This window comes from Peromyscus californicus, unplaced genomic scaffold, assembly GCF_007827085.1.
Source record: "Peromyscus californicus insignis strain IS unplaced genomic scaffold, ASM782708v3 Scaffold_20__1_contigs__length_68692818, whole genome shotgun sequence".
NCBI lineage: Eukaryota > Metazoa > Chordata > Mammalia > Rodentia > Cricetidae > Peromyscus > Peromyscus californicus.
In genome coordinates, this window is record NW_026294503.1 from 41,499,946 (window position 1) to 41,522,811 (window position 22,866).

The window sequence follows — 22,866 nt, forward strand, 5'->3', positions numbered from 1 at the left end:
CTTCCCTGCCCGCAGCTTGTAAACAAACAGAAATAAACCATGCTAATTGCATTCTGAACCTAAGGTCTGTGGTGGTTTGTCTTTGGGGTCCCAATCTGGGCATAATATATGCATGTCCCACTCTAGGAGCTGTGAGGACTCACCTTGCCGCTATAATTGACCAGCTAGCATCTCCTATGGAGGCAACTCTGTGTGGGGGGCTGAACAACAGGGCCACAACACTTTGTTGGTTTAGGGGCAGTGGCTTCAGGGGCTCTGTACCCCTCGGGGGCAGGGCTCTGTTCCAAGGTCAGGAGGGTAAATAGAAAAAACAGGGCAGGCTCAACATAACTACCCACGGCAGGAAGGTCAGACAGATCTTTATTGGGGGTAACTTTCCGACAATATAGACATCTAGGACAGGCGTAGATACTGGGGGGCTGGGGCGGTACATCTCCATGAGTCTCACTCCTGCCTCGGTCAGGCTCAGGCATGTAGGAAGCGGTTGAAGGCATTGTAAGCTGACTCCAGATCGAAGAGCATCTGGCGAACCTGGGAGTCATCCAGCTCATCAGAGGCCGACATACCACTCAGGGTCTGCAGCCTAGGGACACAGGCACAAGTGTGTATGAGCAGTAGGACTATAACGCCACCGCGAGGCTCCCCCTGCTCAGGAAAGCCACTCACCATTGGCTGACTGTTTGGCGGCCCTCAAAGTCTGCAGGCAGGTGGCTCATTCGGTGCATGGTCTCCATTAGCTCCCGGAGGTCTGGTTGAATCTACAGATACAGATGCCAAGCTGAGACCCTATCTACCTTGCTTCTGTTCCCCTCCACCCAGGCCCAGGTTTCCTGCCCAACTCCTGCACCTCGTCCATGGCGCGGATCTCCAGACGCAGCTTGTCCATGATTGTAATGAAGAGCTGGGGGGAGCATATGCATTAGGCATCTCCTAGTCAGTTGGGGTGCAGAGACCCTTTGCAGCTTATAGGCCTGTCACAAGGGCCGGGTTCCCATCCATTTTCCTCCCCACACCCTGTACTCAGGGCTCCTTTCTGTCTGAGAGCTACACCTTTGAAGACCTGCCTAGATTGACCTTTGGGGTCCACAGACATTGGGGGGGTCACAACTGTGAGAGCAATGTGGGAATCTAGGGTACAGTTCTACACAGCCCCTCAATCCATGGCTCTGCCAGAGTAGATCCTGTGTTATGTTTCCCTCCACAGAATGGAACTCAGTCAGGTGGGGCTCAGGCTCCATGGATGCTTCTCCCCTCACTCATAGCTGAGGTGATCCCTCCCAGGTTACTGCTTAGCTCCAGAAACTCCACGAATACACACTCATGACTGACCCAGGCTGGTAGTCCCTTCCCCCTAATTCCACAGGGCCCTCCCAGGAGCTGTGGGACACACCGAAACTACGTCTGCGATGCATCGGTTGAGGTTGCCCTTATCATCCTTGATAGTGATGGGTCGGTCCTCCTTGATCCGCTCCATGGCAAGTGGGCAGTCCAGCTAAGGAGAACAGACATGGGTTTGGGGCATCATCAGGCCTCCAGGAGGCCAGGGTATCATCCCCACGTTCCACCACACCTTTCCTGCAGGATGGAGGGAAGGTTTGGCTCACTCACTCTGAACTTCCGGCAAAACTCGTCAATGGAGCTGATCTCTGAGCCTTGAACCTGTCGAAAGGCAGCTTTGTACTGGACCAGGAGCCTGGAGCATGCTGCAGTGTACCTAGGGAGAGGAGCAGTTGCTGCTGGAGACAGACCAGTCTAGCTTGGCTCATTGTGCTCTCCCTCAGCAAGTCTCAATGCAGCAGCTTTCATGGTAGGCTAGGAGGGTCAAAGGTCTCCTGATGGGTCTGTACATGAAGAGAGCTCTGGCCAAGAGCAGGGAGGTATGCCCTATTACAGGGAATCTATGTGGGCTGACTGGGAACTCAGCACAAGAGCCCAGATGTCTACTCTGTTCGCCCTAGACCAAGGTGTCAGACCTCCCTTACCACCGGGCAGCTCCTGGTCCAGTCAACTGGCTTATTATCTCTGAACAAAGCACCAGCATCCGTGTTGGCTACCCAGACTGGACATTGATACCTTAGACTATGCTGTCCCCAGGCTGCAGCTCACCTTCTGAGGTCAGAACCATACTCACCCTTACAGAGTGTCCCTGGCTGATATGGCCCTGAAGCTGGTAGCCACCAGGAGCACCCTTATAGCTTGAGCTCCAGACCTACATTTGTGCTGCCTACTGAACCCACAAGCTTCACAGAAGGGAGAAACATGCTTCTGAGGGTTGGTGGCCATCGACAGCTGAAGCCACAGGCTTGCTCACTCATTCGGGGTGACGCAGTCCTTGATGTATGCTTTCTCCAGGGCCTGCATGGTCTTCACCACTGCAAACAGCTCTGCCATGTTGTCATACCTACGACAAAGGCATCCATCAGGCCACAGCTCCGAGGCAGGGACGCCTAGGCATCTGGAACCTAGGGCAGCCAATTGCTGCTCTGCAGCCATGGCACAATTCAGCCCACCTCTCACTCCATCCCTGGAAGATAATCCTCAGGCACTATCTCCCTAGCCCGACCTCATTTCCTCCCCAACCATTGGTGTGGCGGTGGGTTTGGGAGGAGACCGTTGGGCCTGCCACGGAGGCTCAATGGGCCCACGCACGCGCGTGTGTGTATGTGTGTGTGCTGGTGGCAGCTCAGATATTTGACTTACTTCTCCCGTTCCCGAGCATTCTTGTACAGCTTTACTTCCTGTTGGAAAAGTGGGCAAGTCAGTCGGCATCAATAGGTGGTTACGGAACCAGTGACAGCCACGTGGTCTTCGCAGGGGCCATGGCCAGTTAAGTGTCTGCTACTCACCTCGTACAGCTCCGGCTTGTTCCCAGGGGCTGCAACAAACAGAGCAGGCAGGAGCTGACAGGTGGTCCCAAGATGACATTTTAGCTACGTCCCTGAGAATGTCTCCCATGTCATGCCCCAAAGAGCTCAGAGGAAGCTACAGAATAGAGGCTCTAGCTTCTCCTCCTACCGGTACTGTCTCCAAGAGGCTGCAAACTGAATGCTGGGGTTAACTCTCCACCCACAACAAGGTGGTCATACTTTGTCGACAGAACCACGATATGGTACAAATATAAGTCTGTCACACACTTCAAAACCTAGGGTTGGAGACCCAGAGATGCTCAGGATGCCAGAGGTTCTGGCCACATTGAAGTCCATTATCTTTATTAAGCAGGGTACAGCTAGGCCCTCCGAATTCCACCATAAACAGCTCTGGCACTAGGCACTCCCCAAGGCCTATGAATATGAGATGGAGGTGGCAGCGTGGTCCTTTCCCAACAGCCCCTGCAGCAGGGAAAGCCTGGGCCCCTCCATTTCCTTCCAGCTTAGGCTACACTCACCTCCAATGCCAGGAGTAGCTGGGATCCCGTGAAACATCCTTCAGGCCCTGGCAGCTACAGCACAGAGACCTGGGAAGCAAAGCCAACACTAACTCAAAGGGTCCCTTACACCTCAAGAATTGGGCTTTGTGGGGTCAGAGCCTTGTGAATAGCTTTCCTGCTCCCTATAGAAACAACACAGGATGCTATAGGACTGTCATGGGGAAGCCAGGCTTGGAGGATAAAAACTGAGAGAGAAGGTGCCAGGGGAGTCCTGCCTAGAAGCTTGGTTAAGGTAGGGAAGAGCAGCTGATAGAAGAATTGGGGTAGCATCTTGAGCTTGGAGGAAGGGTCCAGTGTTGCAACACCTTTCAATGGAAACGATCTTGGAGTGTCTAGGGCTCTGGGAGTGGGAGTAGAGGACAGTTTTACTCTAATTCTGTGGGAGCTACTGGAGGAATGAATAAAGTAAAGCTTGTTGGTTGATGCAGTCTAGAATGGTGGAAGCAGGGCCCAGGGAAGGTCCTGTCTAACAAGGAAGTTGATGTCAGTGGCTTAGCCAGTTAAAAACCCGCCTCAGGATTTGAAATGGGGTGAAAAGAAAACAAAGCTCAATGAAGGCAGGCAAACTGAGATGGGGTGGCCTGATGAGAAGCCTGAGCTACTGAGGTCGCAGGAGCTAGGAACAGCCAGCGCAGTCCCCGAAGAAAGGTGGATACCCTCACAGCCAGGGAAACCTGAGCTATGAGCCAGTAATGCCACCTGACAGCGCCCACCGCCTACTGAGACACGGACCGCGCGGCAAGGGCCGCTGAGCCCAAAAGGAGACGGGATCGGGACATTGAGCCCAAAGGATTCCTTTGCTGCGGGACCTGGCCATAGCCACTGCGTACCTGGGGCGTTTGGAGTCCCGGAGATGGCGACAGCAGCTCGGCGCTCGCTTTTTCCGCCTGCGCCTGCCGGGAAGCCCGATCGGCAGCTCGGCGCTCACTCCTGCAACTTAAGCCTACGCACAGAGCCAGACCAATCAGTGGGTCGGCGCTCGTCCTCTCTGCCTGAGCCTGCGCTCTGAGGCAGCAGCGGCTGTCAAGGCTCTAAGTCTCACATCGTCCACCCCTTTCCCAGACAGCCACACGAAGGGGACAGCAGCTTAATTTATTAAGGTTTTATTTTTTTTGGGGGGGGGGTGGGGGGCCAGAAACGACGAGACCAGGGTCAGAGGCATTTAAAGAAGAGCTTGGGACCTTGGTCCAGTGAGCACGCGCCGGCCGGCCGTCTCTGACACACGGCGTCTCGGTCCCTCGTGCTCAGGTGTCTGCTGCACAACTGCAGCTCCTGCAGCTGCACGAAGATCTTGTCCCAGAGGTCGGAGTTCAGGGGCCCCTGGATGCCGCAGCCTGTGGGGGTGGGGGCGGGGAGAGGTAGGCTTAACTGGCAGGCAGGCTTTTCAGCCTCACACACAGGAGGCGGGGTGCTCATGATCTACCGCAGAGCCTACATTTTGGCTTGGCCCGACAGAAAATGTACTCAACAGGGCTTTGAACATCTCTGTACATTCTGGGCCCGAGGCTCTCTGGAAGGCTACTGAATGCCAGGACTTGATCATTAGCCCAGAGATCTCAGTAGGCTTAGGATATCAGGGAGCGGTCTGAAAGGGCACAAGTGCCAGAAATATCGGTGTGTGCAGGAAGCGGGGGTGGGGGGGTGGCGTAAGGCACAGGACAACCACAGGGGCTCCCCTGTGCTCAGGTTTTCTCAAATTTCAGCTGAGCAAGGCAATGCCTGGCCAGTCTACCAGCTATACCTGTAAGGGGGAGATTGCCTTGGTGTAGCAAAACAAGCTCCCCTACCAGTAGGCAGAGTTTGAGTAATCCCTCCTGCCAGGAAGGAGGAAAGAGTTTGCCCTTTAGTGGAGCTTGTACCACCCTGGAATCCATCCATCTTCCTACCGACAAGAATGAGGAAATAACTCTGCTGTAAATGACAATGGTTTGCTACTCTCCTGACCCAGAAAACCCTACATAATCATGCAAATCAAGAGGTTCAAAAATCTTCCTGTTCATTTTAAGAACACCTGTGAAACTGCCTAGGCCTTCAAGAGTATGCACGCACATCTGAAAAGCCACCAGGTATCTATCTGGAAGATGGCACTTTAAAAAAGCAATGTGGCGGGGGGGGTGGCGGCACAGGACTTTAATCCCAGCATTCGGGAGGCAGAGGCAGGCAGATCTCTGTGAGTTTGAGGCCAGCCTGGTCTACAGAGTGAGTTCCAGGACAGCCAGGGCCACACAGAGAAACACTGTCTCGAAACCCCCCCCCCCACACACACACACTCCAAAAACAAGCAATGTGTGTGCTGTCCCAGAGGTCTAATGGTGGAGTCGGAAGATGTTTGCCAGGGCAAACAGCGCTGTTGGACACAGGGTCATGGTCTCAGTGAACTTCAGATGTAGATTCTCTAGTCACAAAGCAGCTAAGATGCACTGCACTGTGGATCTTAGAGAGTTCATGGTGGATTAATCCATACATGAGCTCCCACGGCCTCAATGACATGACCCTCACTGAAAAGGAATAAACTGTTCCTAGCCAGGAGGCTGCCCAGACAAAAAGATAACACAGAAAAAGACAAAGAAAAATTTATGACACAAGAGTAAATTCAGCATAAAATACACGTGAATGGGGGACTGGAGAGAGAACTCAATGGTTAAGAGTACCTGCTGGTTTTTTTTGTTTTTTTTTTTTTTCTCGAGACAGGGTTTCTCTGTGTAGCTTTGCGCCTTTCCTGGAACTCACTCTGTAGCCCAGGCTGGCCTCGAACTCACAGAGATCCGCCTGGCTCTGCCTCCCGAGTGCTGGGATTAAAGGCGTGTGCCACCACCGCCTGGAGAGTGCTTGCTACCTTTGCAGAGGGTCTCCGTTGGGTTCCCTGACGCCCCATGGTTAACTGCATTCATCAGTAACTCCAGTTCCAGGGTTACCAGATGCGCACATGGTGCACGTGCATACATACAGGCAAAACACTCATACAAATACAAGAAAAATAAGCAAATCTTTTTCTTATTTGTTTTGAGACAGGGTGACTATGCAGCCCTAGCTGTCAGCTAGTCTAAATTCTGGGATTAATGGCATGCTCTGCTGTGTCTTACACAAAGTAAGTAAATCTTTTTTTTTTTTTTTTTTAAAGTTTTTAAAAATAAATGCAAACAGGGCTGGACAGATGGCTCAGAGGTTAAGAGAATTGGCTGCTCTTCCAGAAGTCTTGAGTTCAATTCTCACCACATGATGGCTCAAAACCATCTATAATGAGATCTGGTGCCCTCTTCTGGCCTTCAGGCATACAAGCAGGCAGACCACTGTATACATAATAAATAAATCTTTTTTAAAAATGCAAACAAGGGGGGCTGGAGAGATGGCTCAGGGCTTAGGAGCACTGACTGCTCTTCCAGAGGACCTGGGTTCAATTCCCAGCACCCACATGGCAGCTCACAACTGTCTGTAACTCCAGTTCCAGGGGATCTAACACCTTCACACCAATGCACATAAAATAAAGTTAAATAAATTATTTTTAAAAATAAAATGCAAACAAGGGCTGGAGAGATGGCTCAGGGGTTAAGAGCACTGGCTGCTCTTCCAGAGGTCCTGAGTTCAATTCCCAGCATCCACATAATGGCTCACAACCATCTATAATGAGATCTGGTGCCTTCTTCTGGTGTACAGGCATACTATATACATGGTAAATAAATAAATCTTAAAAAAAAATGTAAACAAAAGTTTTAAAAAGGAATGAAGAAATATACCTATGGAAAAGGCCCTTAATGCCTTTTTTTTTGTAATTTATATAACTTTATTTTATGTGCATTGGTGTGAAGGTGTCAGATCCCTAGGAACTGGAGTTATAGACAGTTGTGAGCTGCCATGTAGGTGCTGGGAATTGAACCCAGGTCCTCTGGAAGAACAGCCAGTGTTCTTAACCATTGAGTCATCTCTCCAGCCCCGGTCCTTAATGCTTTTTGTTGTTGTTGTTTTGTTTTTTCAAGACAGGGTTTCTCTGTGCAACAGCACTGGCTGTCCTGGAACTTGGTTTGTAGGCCAGGCTGTCCTCGAACTCACAGAGATCCACCTGCCTCTGCCTCCTGAGGTCTGGGATTAAAGGAGTATGCCACAACTACATTTATTTTCATTAATTTTTTTTTTTTTTTTAAGCCAGGCAGTGGTGGAGCATGCCTTTAATCCCAGCACTTGACAGGCAGAGGCAGGCAAATCTCTGAGTTTGAGGCCAGTCTGGTCTAAAGAGTTAGTTCCAGTATAGCCAGGGCTTCACAAGAGAAACCCTGTCTGGAAAAAATCAAAATAAACAAACAAACAAATGAAGTTTGTTTGTATGTATACTGGTTTTTTATCTGCATGTACATCTGTGTATCATGTGAAATCAGTGTGCCTGCAGAGGCCAGAAGGCAGCTTCAGGTCCCCTGGAACTGGAGTTACAGAGATTGTGAGCTGCCATGTGGGTCTGAGAATGGGGGTCCTCTGAAAGAGTAGTCCTTCACTGCTGACCATCTCTCCAGAGTCTCTTGTTTTTTTGAGACAGGGCTTCAGTATGTAGCTCAGGACACGTTTGAAGGAGTCTGCCTTAGCCTCCCTAGTGCTGGGTTACAGGTATGAGCCATACCTGGTTCCTTCCTGCCGTATTCTGAGCAACAGGACAGAGGCAGTCTCACCTTGCCCCCGTTACACCACAAGCTGCCTTTCACCACGACAGTCCCACAGAGCCTGGCTAGTGGCAATGACCGCCTCTTCCTCTGGCAGGTCCCTGGGAAGTAAGTCCTGCATTAGGAGAGGCATGGCAGGAGCCGCTGTGGCTTCCAGCTCTTACCTGACAAGCCAAGGAAGCTGAGGCCTTGGGGCCGCTCTTGGAGGGCAGATAAGAGCTCCTCCAGACTGGCACAGCTGACCTCAGGGTTGGCAGACAAGTCCAGAGAGACAAGTGAGGGGCAGCACGGGAGACATCTGGAATACCATGGGAAGTGAAGGGATGAGCTTCCGGGAAAACGGTAGTTTTATTACCATAGGGAAGGCTGACCCAGACAAACCCACAGGTCTGCGAGCCAGGGACCACGCCTAGCAGAATGCCTAGCAGAATCTGCTGCAGCTTGGTGCAGGTAGGACCTCTACAGTACCTGTCTGGGGCAAGACTGCAATGGCCAGCTCTGGGCAACTCCTGACACTGCCCTGAAGGACAGCTGAGGCTCTAGGAGCATGACGGGAGGGGGAAGGGGCATTTTACCAAGGAAAACAAAGGGTAGACCAGAGAGAAAAGTTCTCGAACGACAGAGACTTGGGAGGGTTAATATGCCTGCCAGAGCCATCCCTGGAGACACGACCTGACCCATCTCCCCCGGCCCTGGGTTGTTCACATCAGGCTCCCTCACAGGACTGTCAGTGGCTGAGGGGTGGGATGTTACCTGCCCAGTTCTCTCACAGCCTTGTCACTCAGGTAGTTTGCAGACAGGGTTAGGTGGGTCAGAGCACAGCCTTCCTGGACATAAGCACAGAGCAAAAGGCCATGCCTAGTGGGCACCTATCTGCCTTCCTCCCGGCAGAGACCCACACCCAAGAAGGCTGTTTGGAGATGGAAACACCTCTCTTCTAGGATATGGGTTATATAGATGCTTTGTAAAGATTACAGGGGCCTGGTGTGTCCCTTGGAACTTGTCTGAAAAAACAACAGCCTGCTCCCAGGAGTCTATGGGTGTTTCCTCCCAACTCACTAGCCCTTTCCTCAGACTATACACCACTGCATGGTTTGAACTGTAGGGCCTGTAGCTATAGGGGTTTTTGGCCTATAATGAACAGAACATTGTGTTCTGGTGTGGCAGTCCCCTCCGTACCTCATACCTTGGTCAAGTATTTGACAACGGGATCCACAAGATTCAAGTCGCTCTTGCTGGCTGCCACGGAGCTAAGCTCCAGGCGCAGGAGGGCACGGGCCGGTAAGCTCTGCAGCACCCTGGCCAGGGCTGGAGCACCGAGCGTATTGTAAGACAAGGACAAGGTCTTCAGGTGTTCAGCGTCTGTACAGTGCAAGAACTTTCGTTAAGCCATGCAGCTACCCACTGCCCTTTCCCTACCCTAGAGTTCTGACCCCAGAAGCCTTGTGAACCCTGTTAAAGAAACTGTTACCCCTGGATTTTGCATGTGGAGATTGAGAAGCAAAGGCTTGTGTCCAGTCTCTTGAACCCAGTTTCCCCCATTTCCCATGTCTGGCTGCTGGGGATGAGGCTCTGGGCCAGGACATCTGTGAATGGAGGTCAGGACAGTGCTCTGACCACGGCCACCTAAGCCCACACCCCACCTTCTTCTGGGTGGCCCCAGTTCCCAGCCCTCTGGACTGGGGCAATGTCACTGAATCAGGGGGCCCATGAGGAAATTGCCTCAGGAAAGTAGAAAGCTTAAGCTACAGGTGTAAAGGGACTTTGAGGGCAGACATGGCATCTCTGAGACTCTATGTGTGGTGTCTGGGGACTGGGATGAGTCCTGAGAACGGCCAAAGCTGGTTAAGAACCAATTTCTGCTGGAGCCCCAGCTAAACCCACATGTATACCTGGGTGCTAACAGGAACTGGGCCTTCCCTCAGAAGCCAGGTCCTTGTATCCTGGGGACCCTCTGCTCAAGGTCCTAATGCTCTCAACACTGGGCTCAGGGAATACACTTTACTGGTCATCTTACCTTGGAAGGCGCTACCCAGAGCAGCCTGGTGGCTCTGGAAGAAGCTGGGGCTGAAGCCACAGGCTTGTAGGCGCAGGGTGCTGAGCATGGGGCAGGCCCGCAGAAGGGAGGCCAGGGCCTGGCCACAGCCATCTCCTAGTGGATTCATGCTTAAGTCCAGTTCCTCCAAGTTCTATAGAAGATATGGGTTGGGCACCGAGTTCCCAGATACCCACGGGCCCACCTCCCCACAAAGAGTCTGATATCTATATGGGTCCCATTCAAGGGCCAAGTACTGCCCAGCTCTCCCAGCCGCACCACATCACCTATGAGTGGCTCAATGGGAATACGAATGCCTTGCAGTTGATGGCCCACTGTGCCCTGGGTCTTTACCTGCAAAGCAGCTTGGCCCGAGGAGCCTTCAACAAGCTGGCGCAGACCTTCCTGGCTCAAGTGATTGGAAGAGAGATCAAGGAGGACCAGGTTAGGCATGGTGCCCAGGGTAGCCAGCAGCTCAGGAGCACACGCATCGCCTAGTCGGTTCCCAGCAAGGCGCAGCTCCCGGAGCGCTGTGTGTAACTTGAGGGCCCGCAGCAGGGGTGTGAGCTGGGCCTGGCACAAGGCCAGGGAACAGGCACTAAAGGAAGGGCTTGAACTCTGGTGCTCCATGGCCTGCAGCACTTGCTGGTGCTCCCCTGAGAAGAGAGACACAGGGTCGCCAGGGTCAGAGCTTGAACCTGCCCTCGAACCCTGCAGGCAAAGCCAGTGGCCCCGGAGGTAATACTGAGGACTGAGCCCATTCCTACACGCCTTGGATTTAGTGCAAGGAGCTTGCACATAAATCTGGGGGGGCTCTGATCTCCCTCAGCCATACTCACACCTTCCAGTCTCGGAAACAAGCTTCCTGGTGACCTCCAGCCCCTCCCTAGGCTTTACCTATGACTAGGTTGCTTCGGGAATTCTCATTCCAAGAGCCCATGATCTTAGAACTGTCTGTTCCTACCCATCACCCACATGTGTGAGTGTAACAGGTATAATGCTCGGAGGAGAGTTGGGTTTCTCCAGACATGGGTATGTGCAGGGTAGATGGAGACTACTTGCCCAGCTCCTCTTGCCTAGGCCTCCAAATCGAAGGCAGGGCTAGCTCACCTTGCCCCAGGCTCTGGCAGGCTCTGCGGTAGCGGTCAGTTAGCGGGGGAAGGTCCCATGAAGTGACTTCAGCCAACACCTAGGATGTATATCTGGTGAGCAGCCCTGAAGAACCCAGTAACGGGGGAAGCCTGTGCCCACGGCCCTGGCCCTGCTGCCCACCTCATCATTACTCTGCAGCACATCGGGAATGGGGTCCTGTGGAGCCAACAGTGCTCCATCCTTCCGTAGGGTGAGCTTTGGAAGTAGCCCACAGGTTTGGTAGTAGCGCTGGGCAGCTTGCTCTGCTAGCCAAGCCACAGAGTGGACATCACTGCTATAGAGAAGAATGACATGCGGAGCTCAGACGCCCGACCCGGGGTCCTACTATGGTGCCCAGGATCTCCAGCTCATTCACCTGGCACTTCCATCCCTCCTCCAGATAACTAGCCTCTTATCTGGGCAGCCCAGCAGACTACCTGCTCTTCTGGCCATTTCTAAGGCCCACAGAACCTTCCTAGGCTGTGCTGAGGATCCCCGGGGCGCAAAGGAGTAGGGTGCCAAATCAGGAGTCTCTCTCACACATCCCATCCTGATACGCACACAAGGGTGCTGTGTACCCTACTGCTGATAGCTCAGGCAGAGCTGCAGGACAGACAGAAGAGTCTGGGAACAGGAGAGGGCAGATGCCTTACCTGTGTGGGACAGGGATGAGGAAAAGGTTATCCTGAATTTGAACTCGAACCCGGATGGGAGGAGGCTGGACCAGAAGCTAGCAGGTAAGGACAGAGGGAGGGACGGTCAGAAAACAGTGTTCTACCCCGACCTGTCTCAAGTTGGAAAGACAATGCTTATGCACCCACCAAAGGCTGGCCTGCTGCGCAATTTTCCCTGTTGGGTCCCGAGGTCCTAGGCATGCTGAGGTTCTCTGGAGACTCTGCAGCCAAGGTGCCATCTCCCGCTTTAGTCCGTGTACCCCAACCATCAAGACACGTCAGGCGACTCTGCTTGCCACGATTCCGGCGTCTGACAGGGCATCGCTCATAGTCTGACCCTGAGGTACTGGGCCTGTTGCTATGGGTCAGAGGTGTATCTAACTCCAGCCATTCCCCAGCCAGGTATTCCTCCTCGGGAATGAGCGCTGCCTTGGGGACAGGGACTTCATCTGAGCCCCGAGGCAGGCTGGGTACCAATCGACGGCTCTGGGCACTACCCACTCCTCGGATGGCTGCTTGGTAGGCAGCCCAGCAAGCACTTGACGTGGCTGTCTCTCTACTTTTGGATGACAGGTCAGCTGTCTGGGCTTCATCCTGCTGTGCTCTGGTAGAATGTCTCAGTCTTTTCTGAGATGGCCTGCAGGGACCCATGCTGTCCTCATCCTCTGAGCTGCTACTGCTACTGGTCGGCCTGTGCCTATTCCTTCGAGGTCTGGACACAGCAGACACGGCTTCCTCCAGAAAGACCTCAGCAGGGCCTGGAGAGGCCTCTGGAGGTCTAGGGGTACCCCGAGAGGGTTCTGGACAGGGGCTTGAGCGGGGAGAGGTCTCAGGGTCAAAGAGATGGTTACTTGGAATGGTCTGGAGTACAGGGGAGCCATGGAGGGCTGAAGAAGAAAGAAAAGATCATGAGACAGGACCCCACCTCTAGGGCTAGAGACAGAGGAGGCCCTGCTTACCTTGGCCTGAGGAGGCCATCTGGAGCCTCCTCTCCATGGAGGCCGCCTTCTGTCTTGTCTCAAGGTCAAGGTCCCTGAAGTACAGCTTCACCCACTGCTGCAGTGTCTCCAGTGGGCTGAGGCCCTATGCGGCACTCAGTTGAGCAAGGTAACAAGACTCCATTACAGTCCCTGTTCTCCCTGCCCATGCCCTGGCTCACCTTCCTGGTACGGAGAGTTACAGATGCCCCTCGCTCAATGAGTAGTTCAGCTACCTCAAAGTGGCCACAGTTGAGGGCATCATGCAGCGGGGTGATGCCATCACACCCCTGGCCACCTGGGTCATCCACTGCTGCTCCGTGGTCCAGAAGGAAGCGGACGATCTCTGGGGGCGAGAACACGTGGACTCAGTTCCCAGTACCATTCCCACTTACCTCCGGACTCACATGTCCACCACATGCTTGGCCTGACCCTGCTTACCAAGATGCCCATAGTTGCATGCTTCATGTAGAGGTGTCCAGCCGCAGTAGTCTCGGGGATTCAGAGGATGGCCCTAGGATCAAGGAAAGATGGGTCTTGGCCCTGGTCCCAGCTGAGATGGCTTCATGGTTGGGACCTGTCCCAGAACCCAGAGTGGGCCTCAAAGGTCTACTCCTTGGTATAACTCTCTCTTTCCCTCGTTAGGTATTACAAAGGAAAAAGGGGAGGATGTGCCTGCCTCTCCCAGTGCCTCACTGGCCTCACTATCATAGTAGACTCCTAGGCTGTGTGCCATCCTGTGCCTTGGTACAGATAATGCCTGACTACAGGGCTTGGAACAGGAGGGAGGATGCCAGAGGTCTCAGTCTGTCAGCCATTCCTGTCCTGGCTTAGCCAGCCCATTCATGAACAACAGGGATGCTATACAGGTACTTGGCATCTTGTCTCCTTTTTTTTTTGGTTTTTTTTTTTTTGTTTTTTTTTGTTTTTTCGAGACAGGATTTCTCTGTGTAGCTTTGCGCCTTTCCTGGATCTCGCTCTGTAGACCAGGCTGGCCTCGAACTCACAAAGATCCGCCTGCCTCTGCCTCCTGAGCGCTGGGATTAAAGGTGTGAGCCACCACCGCCCGGCTGCATCTTGTCTCTTTTAAAACCAAGCAATAAAGGAGATATTGCCTGGGCCCACAGCTCCCTGAGGAAGCCAGGGCTCAATGGTCTCTCTAGTGATTTTGACCCACCTGCCTCACAAGGTCCTGGACGCGGCGCAGTTGGCCTTCGATGCAGGCTCGGTGTAGCAGGGTCTCTCCCATGTCATTGCGCCGGTTCCACTGTAAGAGCAGTTGCCCGGACATGGGGCAGAAGTGTGAGGGGCGGGAGTGCTGCTGGGTGCAGTGCTGCCAGATAACAGGGAGGGTAGGGCATGTTGTCCTCACCTTGTTTACCTTCCGCCGGCCCAGGCAGCCCCGAAGCTCCTCATCTTCCTCCCTGTCAGCATCATCCTCTAGAAGAGTAAGTCCACCGACCTTTAGCCTAGAGCATACTATCTCCCCTGACCTCTAGGGCAGAGAGAGCAGCCAGGAGCTGGAAGGTTGAACTCTGGGGTCTATGAGCTCTGAACCCAGGTAAAGTAAAGCGGACTCCCAGCCCAGCCCAACTCCACCAACAGCCCGCTCATGTATTATTTGTTTGTTTATTGATTTTATGGTTTTTCGAGACAGTGTTACCCTGTGTAGCCCTGGCTGGCCTCAAACTCACAGAGATCCACCTGCCTCTGCCTCCCGAGTGCTGGGATTAAAGGTGTGCGTCACCACCCCAGCCCACTTCTATCTCACTACTCCACTACACACAGGGGCTGAAGAAAGGGCGTTACCGTTCTGCGCCATCATCAGAGGAACTGTTCACTCATCTCCTGTCTATCAGGTGCGGGTCTGAAACCAGACCTGCCCTGCAGATGAGTCTCCATTATAGACTTTCTCTCTGAGGAAGCACCCTTGTCAGGGTTTAAGTCCCCTGCTTCGGCCTGCTGCCTTGTATGTTACTGGCCTCTTTCTAGTGATTCTTGCCAGATGCACCTCACTAAGCATCCCTTCTGGCATCCTCTGGCCCTTGCTATAACACTTTTCTTCTCTGCTCTCTCTTGTGGCTGTGGCTACCAGCTGAACGACACTCCCTAAAGTTGAAGTAATTGGTCTCTCTTTTTGATCATAACACCTATATACCAATATTCAACCTGACTCATCCTCTTTAAGACATGGCCCAAATACCCAGGTACTGAGGCGCTAGCCCTGTAAGTTCACACCTGAAGTCAGGCTTTCCTAGAAACCAAATCCACAAACCAGTCGGCTGGAAATCAGCCCTCAGCTCCATGGCCTCCTTCCTGCTTTGTCCCATATAGCCAAGACACTCTCATTCTCAGCACTGTACCACCAGACCCCTCAACACACAGGCCTTGAGCGCCAGGAACAGGAGGGAGCAGCTGGATCACTGCCAACACTGCTGGAAAGTCTCATGTGAGAGGCACAGCACGGGGCCCCAAGCACGGTCTACCACCCATAAGGCCATCCATGACACACCATCTCACTGCCCCTGGACACGGGCTTCTACTGGGACCATCTTCCTAGGCTTTGACCCCAAACAGCCTTTCCTGTCTGATGCCCACTCTGCCTCTGAGCAGTAATTTCCTGAGAGAGCTTCTGACTACTATGTCCCATGTACCACAGAAGCGGCCAGCCTCCTCCATTCACTCCCGCAGATGAACTGATTGCCCTCCCTAACTTCGGCAGGCTCCATGGAGACACATCTCCAGTACACACCAGTCCATCCCAGGTATCATCTCAGAGCAGAGCCAGCAGAAAAGGCAAGTGTAGCACAGGGGGCAGCATTTGGCCCTCACCGCTCTCTGAGAGCTCCAGTTCACTGGTCTCCGGGGCCTCACTGGCTTCCTCCTCTTCTTCCTCCTCCTCTTCCTCTTCCTCTGCGCCTTTTGCCATACTCAATTCCTGCAGTTTAATTTCGGTGCCAGGGGCTTCTTGGGGCTGCAACTTTAGTTGCACGGTATAAAGGTGCTGTAAGATCTGCCTCTGAGGAGCAGAGATGCCCAGTTCAGGAACAAGCAGGACCACAGAGAGCAATGAATGCAAGGAAAGACAGGCTTGAGGCAGTAGGATTCTAAGTTCAAGGTCAGCTTTAGTATCTTAGTGACACTGTCTCAAAATGAAAATACAAAAAGAGCTGGGGATATATACAGGTCACAAGTAAGGTCTTAGGTTCAAAAGCCAGAAAAAGAGAAAAAAACCTAGACTTATTTTGGAATCCAGTGGTGGTGGGGTGGGCTCTTATACCTGTAGCTGGAACCGCTGGGCCCGCTGGGCACAGCTAAAAGCCTTCTGGAAGCATGGTGCTAGCAGTTCATACGTGTCCCCAGCTTCCTCACGTGACAGTGCAATATTGAACCAAGTCTTAGCTTCCTGGAGCAGAGAAAGAAAGGCAAGGTTGGTGGCTGCCTAGCACACCCAGCTGGCCAGCCATAAGCTGGCTTCCCTTAGCTGGTCACATGAAACTGGAAGATGTGCTTTGTTCCTGTCCTAGCTCCAACTGACGGCCCATGACAGTCCTCGGAAGGAACAGCCTTTCCAGGGGAAGCATCCACTCATACCCACCGCTGGAGAATGGTGGGCTCAAGGCAGAGGCACAGAAATACACCCAGGGACAAGGGCATGTCACCTCCAGGGCATTGCCCTTGCGTAGCCTCAGCTCCTCTTCATAGTGGTGCACAGCCCTGCGGTGATCCTTCATGTCTCCCAGTGTGGTGGCCAGGGATACATGGATGACAGCCAGCTCGACATCTGGCCTGTTCAGCAGCTCAGCAAAGTGCAACTAGGAGGCCAGCAGTCACAGTAAGGCTCAGAACCACTTTATCTATTGCTGGCACTTTCCTCCCATCCCATGAGGGGGCGTGGTGCTCACCTGCTTCTGGTAAGCTTCTAATGCCTTTGGGAAGTCACCTGCCTTGGAGAAAAGGTCCCCCAGTTGTTCACAGATAGCCATGGCACGTTGAGGATCACTGCCCTCGGCCTCTTCCAGCTGCTGCTGCAGCTGGATCACGGCCAATACTGATGGAAAAAGTCTTGTGTGAGGGGGCAACACAGCACAGGACCCCAACCACAGCCTACCACCCAACAGCCATATTCCCTTAGGCAGGGAGCCTGGGAGCCGGGGAAAGTGCCTCCATGTGACTATTGGTAAAAGGGGGGGTGGGGGAACGGACTGACCACTTGGGACTTTGGAAGGTTAGAAAAGCAGGAATGCTTAACAGCCTAGAGCGGTGCTTGGTTTGAAGATCTGAACATACTGGCCATCACAGCCAGTTTCTGGGCTACAGCATGCCACCTATGTGCCCATTTGCTAATGTTGCTTTGTGACAAAGCCACAGTCAGTTTCCCGCACACCTTCTTGTGCCCTAGACATGCTGTGCAGTAGGCTTGGACAAAAGCAAGGGTCTTCAATTGGCAGAAGTCCACCCTTACTGTCAGAGGCCCATGTTCAAGTTGCCACTTCCCCAAGAACATAAGCTTGGGTCTCTCCTGCTGGGAGAACAGAGCCCTTTTCCCACCCCTGGGGCTCAGTTCCAGGTCTCCATGCAGCCTCACCATACTTGAGACTCTGACAGACAGCCGCTCTCTGGACAGGCTTCTGGGAGCCCAACCTATAGGCCTTCTTCAGGGATCGTTTGGCAGCCAGGAAGTCCCCCAGATCTTGGAGAACCTGGGAAGAGAAAAAAAGTGAGACCCATAGACTCCCTCAGGCCCAAGCTGAAGCAGGTGAAAACAGGAGAGATGATACCTGGGACACCACCATGCAGCATTCACTTTCCATGAACCTCATCTTCATAGCACGCGCACACTCCCGGGCTCCCTCCAGGCAGCGCATGGCCTGAGAATGCTGCCCTCCGCGCCAGTGGATGGCACCCAGGTTGTATCGGGCCCGGAACAGATCTTCATAGAGATGGTTCTGCCTGTGGAGGATGGGGTGACAGGAGCTCAGGGTGTGCCTCGTCCACCAGCTTTGGAACAGTGGACACTGAAATACCTACGATGCTACTGATGCTCAGCTAGTTATGGCTATTAACACCACCTAGGCCACAGCCTGACTACGCTGTGGTTTCAGGTCTAAACCTGCTTCCCTCAGCCTGCAGCATAGATGTGAATGGAAAAGGAACAACTTAGACAAGCTGTCCTCTTGGAAGGATCCCAGGGGACCACTTGTTCTCTCTTGGGATGGGGATGGTGCCTCACTCAGCAAGGAAGATGCTCTTCTTGAAGTAGTCATTGCAGAGGGCTGTCTGCTGCAGACTCTCAAAGGTGAGGCCCAGGTTGAGATAAAGCCGAGTCCTCATCTCGCTCAGTTCTCGCTGGGTCAGCATCCCTGGAAGAGAACAGCTCTAGAAACTCAGCTGCCTCCTCTGGATAGGGTTTTTTTCCAGGTACTCCTATTCTTTATCCCAACTTGTATTGAGGGAACCAATAGTCTGCCGCAGACAGTATACACAGAAATAACAGGTGCCTGATGAGTTCAAGTTGGTAATCAACACAGACCTTGGGAAGGGAGGGCCCAGAAAGCAGGATATGGGAAGAGTCCGGGGAAAGGGCACCTACCCTCTAGTTTCTCATCCACAATAGCTAAGCTCTTCTCAAAGGCAGCCTGGGCCTGCAGTAAGGCATCTCTTGACTGGCAGTGATCATACACATCTAGATGGGTTCGGCCAATGGTGGCCCAGGCTCTCTGCAGCTCGGTGTGGTTGGAAAGGGAACCAGCCAGATCCAGGTAGAGATGCTGGTGCTGGGGTGGGAAAGAGGAGCTTTTGAAACGATCCCACTTCTAGCAAACCCAGAAGTCTGACCCCAGGGGAAGCTACCCTTGTACAAGAGAACCTTCTGTTTCCCAGATTTCAACAGAGTTGGCTATACACATGTCGTGGTATCTTTTCTGTGCCAAGGACTGTCTATGGTGATAGCTGCTCTGCCGTGCCTGTAGCCGGCCAGGGCTGTCAGGCCAGACCACTAAGGGCTGCCTGAAGTGTTGCTCCCAACAGCAGTGGGTCCTGAGTCCCTCTCCTTCCACAGAGCAAAAGCCATAGTTCCTTAGTAGTTCCGGTTGTCACATTCATGCCCCCAACCCCCTACCAAGAGCCAGGCAGCACCCGGAGCAGGCATAAGGGTGTGGCTGACTGCCATGTCAGCTATTGTGGGATTCTTATTTGCATACTGACCCTCTCTCTACAACAAGAAGAGCCCAGAAGGGCAGGCCCTGTACCTTCAGAGCCGCAGAGTAATTCTCCATCTCAGCCAGCCGTTCTCCGATCTTGCGGTGGGCCACTGCGCAGCCTAGGGTGTCCTGGACGCTCTCTAGCAGATGTAGCTCTTGCTGGTGCTCCTCCAAAGCTTCCGTGAAGCGGCCTGCCGGAAGAGGGGAATGGAGTGCTCAAGGTGCGACATCACCCAACCCGTCCCCAGCCGCCAGTCCGCCCTCTCACCGCTCCGGCTCACCGTGGCCCGCCAGCAGCTCCCCCAGCTGGTGGCAGTAGACCGCCTCCTCGCGCAGCTGCCCATTCCTCTGGGCCCTGGCTTTGGCCTTGCTCAGCTCTGCCGGGAGGAAGGGAGGATCAGGGCTGACCCGGGAACTGATCCGCACCCTGCGCTCCCGACACGCACGCCCCAAAATACTCACGGCGAAGCTCCTGCTCCAGAGTCATAGTTACCCAGCCACTACCGCCGGGAAAATCTAGACTTCCCGCGCTTCACTGGGACCACGCCCATTTACCTCGCCCCACCCCCAACGCGCAGGCCCCACCCAGTCTTCTGAACGTATGTCTAACCCCGCCCCTTCGGTGGTAGACGTGCAGCAGCGCTTGATGGAACCGGTAGTTCTACCCGAGGCCTCCTGGGAGCTGTAGTCCGACCGGCTCAAGCAATCAGGAGCGGAATTTGTGTAGGGTTTTCCTGGTGGCAGGCAGTGTAGGCACCCAGGTAGGCGGTGTCCTTATTTAGAGACCCCCTTCGGGTGGGTTCCCAGGACTACAGCCAACCTGTGAACGGCATGACCCTGCTGTCCTGGAGTCTACCTGCCTTTTTTTTTTTTTAATTATTTATTTATTTATTTTTGGTTTTTCGAGACAGGGTTTCTCTGTGTACGATTGCGCCTTTCCTGGGACTCACTTGGTAGCCCAGGCTGGCCTCGAACTCACAGAGATCCACCTGGCTCTGCCTCCCGAGTGCTGGGATTAAAGGCGTGCGCCACCACTGCCCGGCCCTTAACTTACTTATTTTGTGTGCGTTGGGTGTGAAGGTGTTAGATTCCCCCAGAACTGGAACTGGAGTTACAGACAGTTGTGAGCTGCCATGCGGATGCTGGGAATTGAACCCGGGTCCTCTGCAAGAGCAGTCGGTGCTCTTAACCGCTGAGCCATCTCTCCAGCGCCCCTTTCTCTCTGTCTCCCTCTCTGTCTCTCTCTGTCTCTGTCTCTATCTCTCTCTCTCTCTCTCTCTGTCTCTCTCTCCGTGTCTCTCTCTCTCTCTCTGTCTCTCTGTCTCTCTCTGTCTCTCTCTGTCTCTCTCTCTCTCTCTCTCTCTCTCTCTCTCTCTCTCTCTCTCTCTCTCTCTCTGTCTCTCTCTATTAGCTGGAGCCGGGCAGTGGTGCCTATAATCCCAGCATTCAGGAGGCATAAGCCGGTGGATCTCTGAGTTTGAGGCCAACCTGGTCTATGGAGCGGATTCCAGGACAGCCAGGGCTACACAGGGAAACCTCGTCTTGAAAAAAAAAAAAAGAGATTTATTTTCTGTATGTGTTTTACTTGCATGTATGATGTGCACTTCCAAGTGTGCTGGGTGCCAGCAGAAGCCTGAAGAAGGCATCTGATCCCTTGGGACAGGAGTTACAGTGGCTTACAAGTCACCGTGTGGGTGCTGGGAACCGAACCTCTGCAAGAGAAGTACATGCTCTTAAACTACCTAGCCAGCTTTCCGACCTGCCTTTTTACAACAGTTGTTCTGTCATGCTACTCCCACTTTCTCTAGAAATTAAAGCATACACCACCTATTTATATTTGTAAAAAAAAAAAATTTAAGGACAGATGCTTACTATGTAGTCCTGGCTGGACTCTGAGATCCTCCTGCCTCTGCCTCCTGCATCCTGGGATCAAAGGCCCGTGCCACCACACCTAGCTTGTAAGTTTTACCTTTAAATTTTTTTTTTTTTTTTTTTGGTTTTTCGAGACAGGGTTTCTCTGTGTAGCTTTGCGCCTTTCCTGGAACTCGCTTTGGAGACCAGGCTGGCCTCGAACTCACAGAGATCCGCCTGGCTCTGCCTCCCGAGTGCTGGGATTAAAGGCGTGCGCCACCACGCCCGGCTAAATTTTTTAATTATTGTTTTATCTGTATGGATATTTTGCCTGTATGTATGTATGTCTGTGCACCATGTGTACCTAGTGCCCATTGAGGCCAAAAGAAGGCATCACCTAGAACAGGTGGTACAGGGGGCTGGAGAAGATGGCTCAGCACTGGCTGCTCTTCCAGAAGACCCAGGTTCAATTTCCAGCACTCACATGGCAGTTCAAAACTGTAACTCCAATTCCAGGGGATTAGACACCCTTATACAGACATACATGCAAGTAAAACACCAATGCACATAGAATAAAAAAAAAATAATTAAAAATAAAATAGAAAAGTCGGGGGGCTGGAGTGATGGCTCAGCAGTTAAGAACACTGGCTGCTTCCAGAGGACCCGGGTTTAATTCCCAGCACCCACATGGCAGCTCACAACTGTCTGTATTTTTTTCCTTTTTTTTTTTTTTTAAAGATTTATTTATTATGTATACAGTGTTCTGCCTGCATGCCAGAAGAGGGCACCAGATCTCATTACAGATGGTTGGGAGCCACCATGTGGTTGCTGGGAATTGAACTCAGGACCTCTGGAAGAACAGCCAGTGCTCTTAACCACTGAGCCATCTCTCCAGCCCCAGCTGTCTGTATTTGTTACTCCAGTTCCAGGGGATTGGACACCCTGACACAGACATACATGCAAGCAAAACATTGATGCACAGAGTAAAAACAAAATCCAACTAGTGGTGGCGCACACCTTTAATCCCAGGACCCAGGAGGCAGAGGCAGGCAGATCTCTTAAGTTCCAGGCCAGGTCTACAGAGTGAGTTCCAGGTAGCTAGGGCTGCACAGAGAAACCCTGTGTTCGAAAACAAAAACAAAAACAAACAAACAATCAAAAAAACAAAAAAAGCAAGGCAATACAAATAAATAAATAGTTGGGCACGAGGACTTACTGGAGCTGTCAGATGCCCTGGGGAACAGCCGCTTGTAAAGGACACAGAAGGTCTCTGGATGTAAGAAGGAGAGTGTGCTTTCGGAACTAAACAGAACAAAGTTTCTTTTATGTGGGTATCGGTATTCCCAGAAGATGCAGTAAAGACACTTGGAAACTGCACAGCTTTGTACCGAAAGGCAAGTGAGTTACAGTCTTGGCTGGAGAACTGAAACTAACACAGATTCCTCACCTGCAAAGGGCCTGGAACTGTCCTTGGAATCCTGTGATTTGGGGCACTCTCTTCCCCAGTACCTTGAAGACCAGACACTTGCCGTGACTTGGAGCTCTCACCCTGGCTGTAAAGCAAGCTCACACTCGGCATCTACTGGACTGTGAACTGAGGGTCTCAGTGGAAACAATGCAGGACCCCACAAAGCCAGAGAAGTGGGACTTAGAGGAGTCTTTCTGAGTCAGGGTCTCTCCCCGCACCCCCACCCCCTTGGTTTTTTGAGACAGGGTTTCTCCAAGTAGCCCTAGCAGTCCAGGAACTCACCTTGTAGACTAGGCTGTCCTTGAATTCAGAGGTCTCCTTCGTTTGCCTCCAAAGTACTGGGATTAAAGGCATGAGCCATCACCACCACCATTAGGCCTTGAGTCAGGGTCTTATGGAGTCCAGGCTGGCCTCACACTTAAACATGTGGCTGAGGATGACCTTGAGTTTCTGA

The 22,866-nt window shown here is 52.8% G+C and overlaps 2 protein-coding genes across 3 annotated transcripts; both read right to left on the bottom strand.

Annotated features, from left to right (window-relative positions):
• Positions 1-343: 343 nt before the first annotated feature.
• Positions 344-4,369, bottom strand: Vps28 (VPS28 subunit of ESCRT-I). Its single transcript, XM_052748151.1, has 10 exons — positions 4,258-4,369; positions 3,386-3,454; positions 2,847-2,875; positions 2,701-2,738; positions 2,312-2,401; positions 1,609-1,714; positions 1,391-1,492; positions 848-901; positions 667-758; positions 344-583 (listed from the first exon to the last, which is right to left on the bottom strand). Exons 2-10 carry the CDS (start codon positions 3,420-3,422, stop codon positions 466-468), a joined length of 666 nt encoding a protein of 221 aa, XP_052604111.1. The 5' UTR covers positions 3,423-3,454; positions 4,258-4,369; the 3' UTR covers positions 344-465.
• On the bottom strand, positions 2,846-19,663 carry Tonsl (tonsoku like, DNA repair protein). 2 transcript variants are annotated; one of them, XM_052748149.1, is made up of 28 exons: positions 19,556-19,663; positions 19,375-19,470; positions 19,142-19,284; positions 18,484-18,667; positions 18,124-18,253; positions 17,672-17,843; positions 17,479-17,593; positions 16,796-16,941; positions 16,553-16,705; positions 16,171-16,296; positions 15,723-15,909; positions 14,263-14,330; positions 14,068-14,157; positions 13,332-13,404; positions 13,073-13,236; positions 12,873-12,996; positions 12,061-12,800; positions 11,893-11,969; positions 11,381-11,531; positions 11,219-11,297; positions 10,463-10,764; positions 10,091-10,262; positions 9,260-9,435; positions 8,827-8,900; positions 8,238-8,371; positions 4,258-4,761; positions 3,386-3,454; positions 2,846-2,875 (listed from the first exon to the last, which is right to left on the bottom strand). In XM_052748149.1, exons 1-26 carry the CDS (start codon positions 19,578-19,580, stop codon positions 4,580-4,582), a joined length of 4,083 nt encoding a protein of 1,360 aa, XP_052604109.1. In that variant the 5' UTR covers positions 19,581-19,663; the 3' UTR covers positions 2,846-2,875; positions 3,386-3,454; positions 4,258-4,579. The 2 variants fall into 2 exon arrangements, with proteins under 2 accessions (XP_052604109.1, XP_052604108.1); XM_052748148.1 differs by having other exon boundaries at positions 11,381-11,534.
• Between the last annotated feature and the right edge of the window lie 3,203 nt (positions 19,664-22,866).

Bases quoted from the DNA above. Each gene is read 5' to 3' on its own strand.
- Vps28 (XM_052748151.1), bottom strand. From the start codon at position 3,422: ATGTTTCACGGGATCCCAGCTACTCCTGGCATTGGAG. The intron at 2,739-2,846 runs GTGAGTAGCAGA...CTTTTCCAACAG, and splicing joins ACAAGCCGGAGCTGTACGAG to GAAGTAAAGCTGTACAAGAA. The intron at 759-847 runs GTGCAGGAGTTG...CTGTATCTGTAG, and splicing joins AGATCCGCGCCATGGACGAG to ATTCAACCAGACCTCCGGGA.
- Tonsl (XM_052748148.1), bottom strand. From the start codon at position 19,580: ATGACTCTGGAGCAGGAGCTTCGCC. The intron at 15,910-16,170 runs GTATAAGAGCCC...TCTGCTCCTCAG, and splicing joins CCCAGCGGTTCCAGCTACAG to AGGCAGATCTTACAGCACCT. The intron at 10,765-11,218 runs GTGAGCTAGCCC...CTCTCTTCTCAG, and splicing joins CTGCCAGAGCCTGGGGCAAG to GGGAGCACCAGCAAGTGCTG.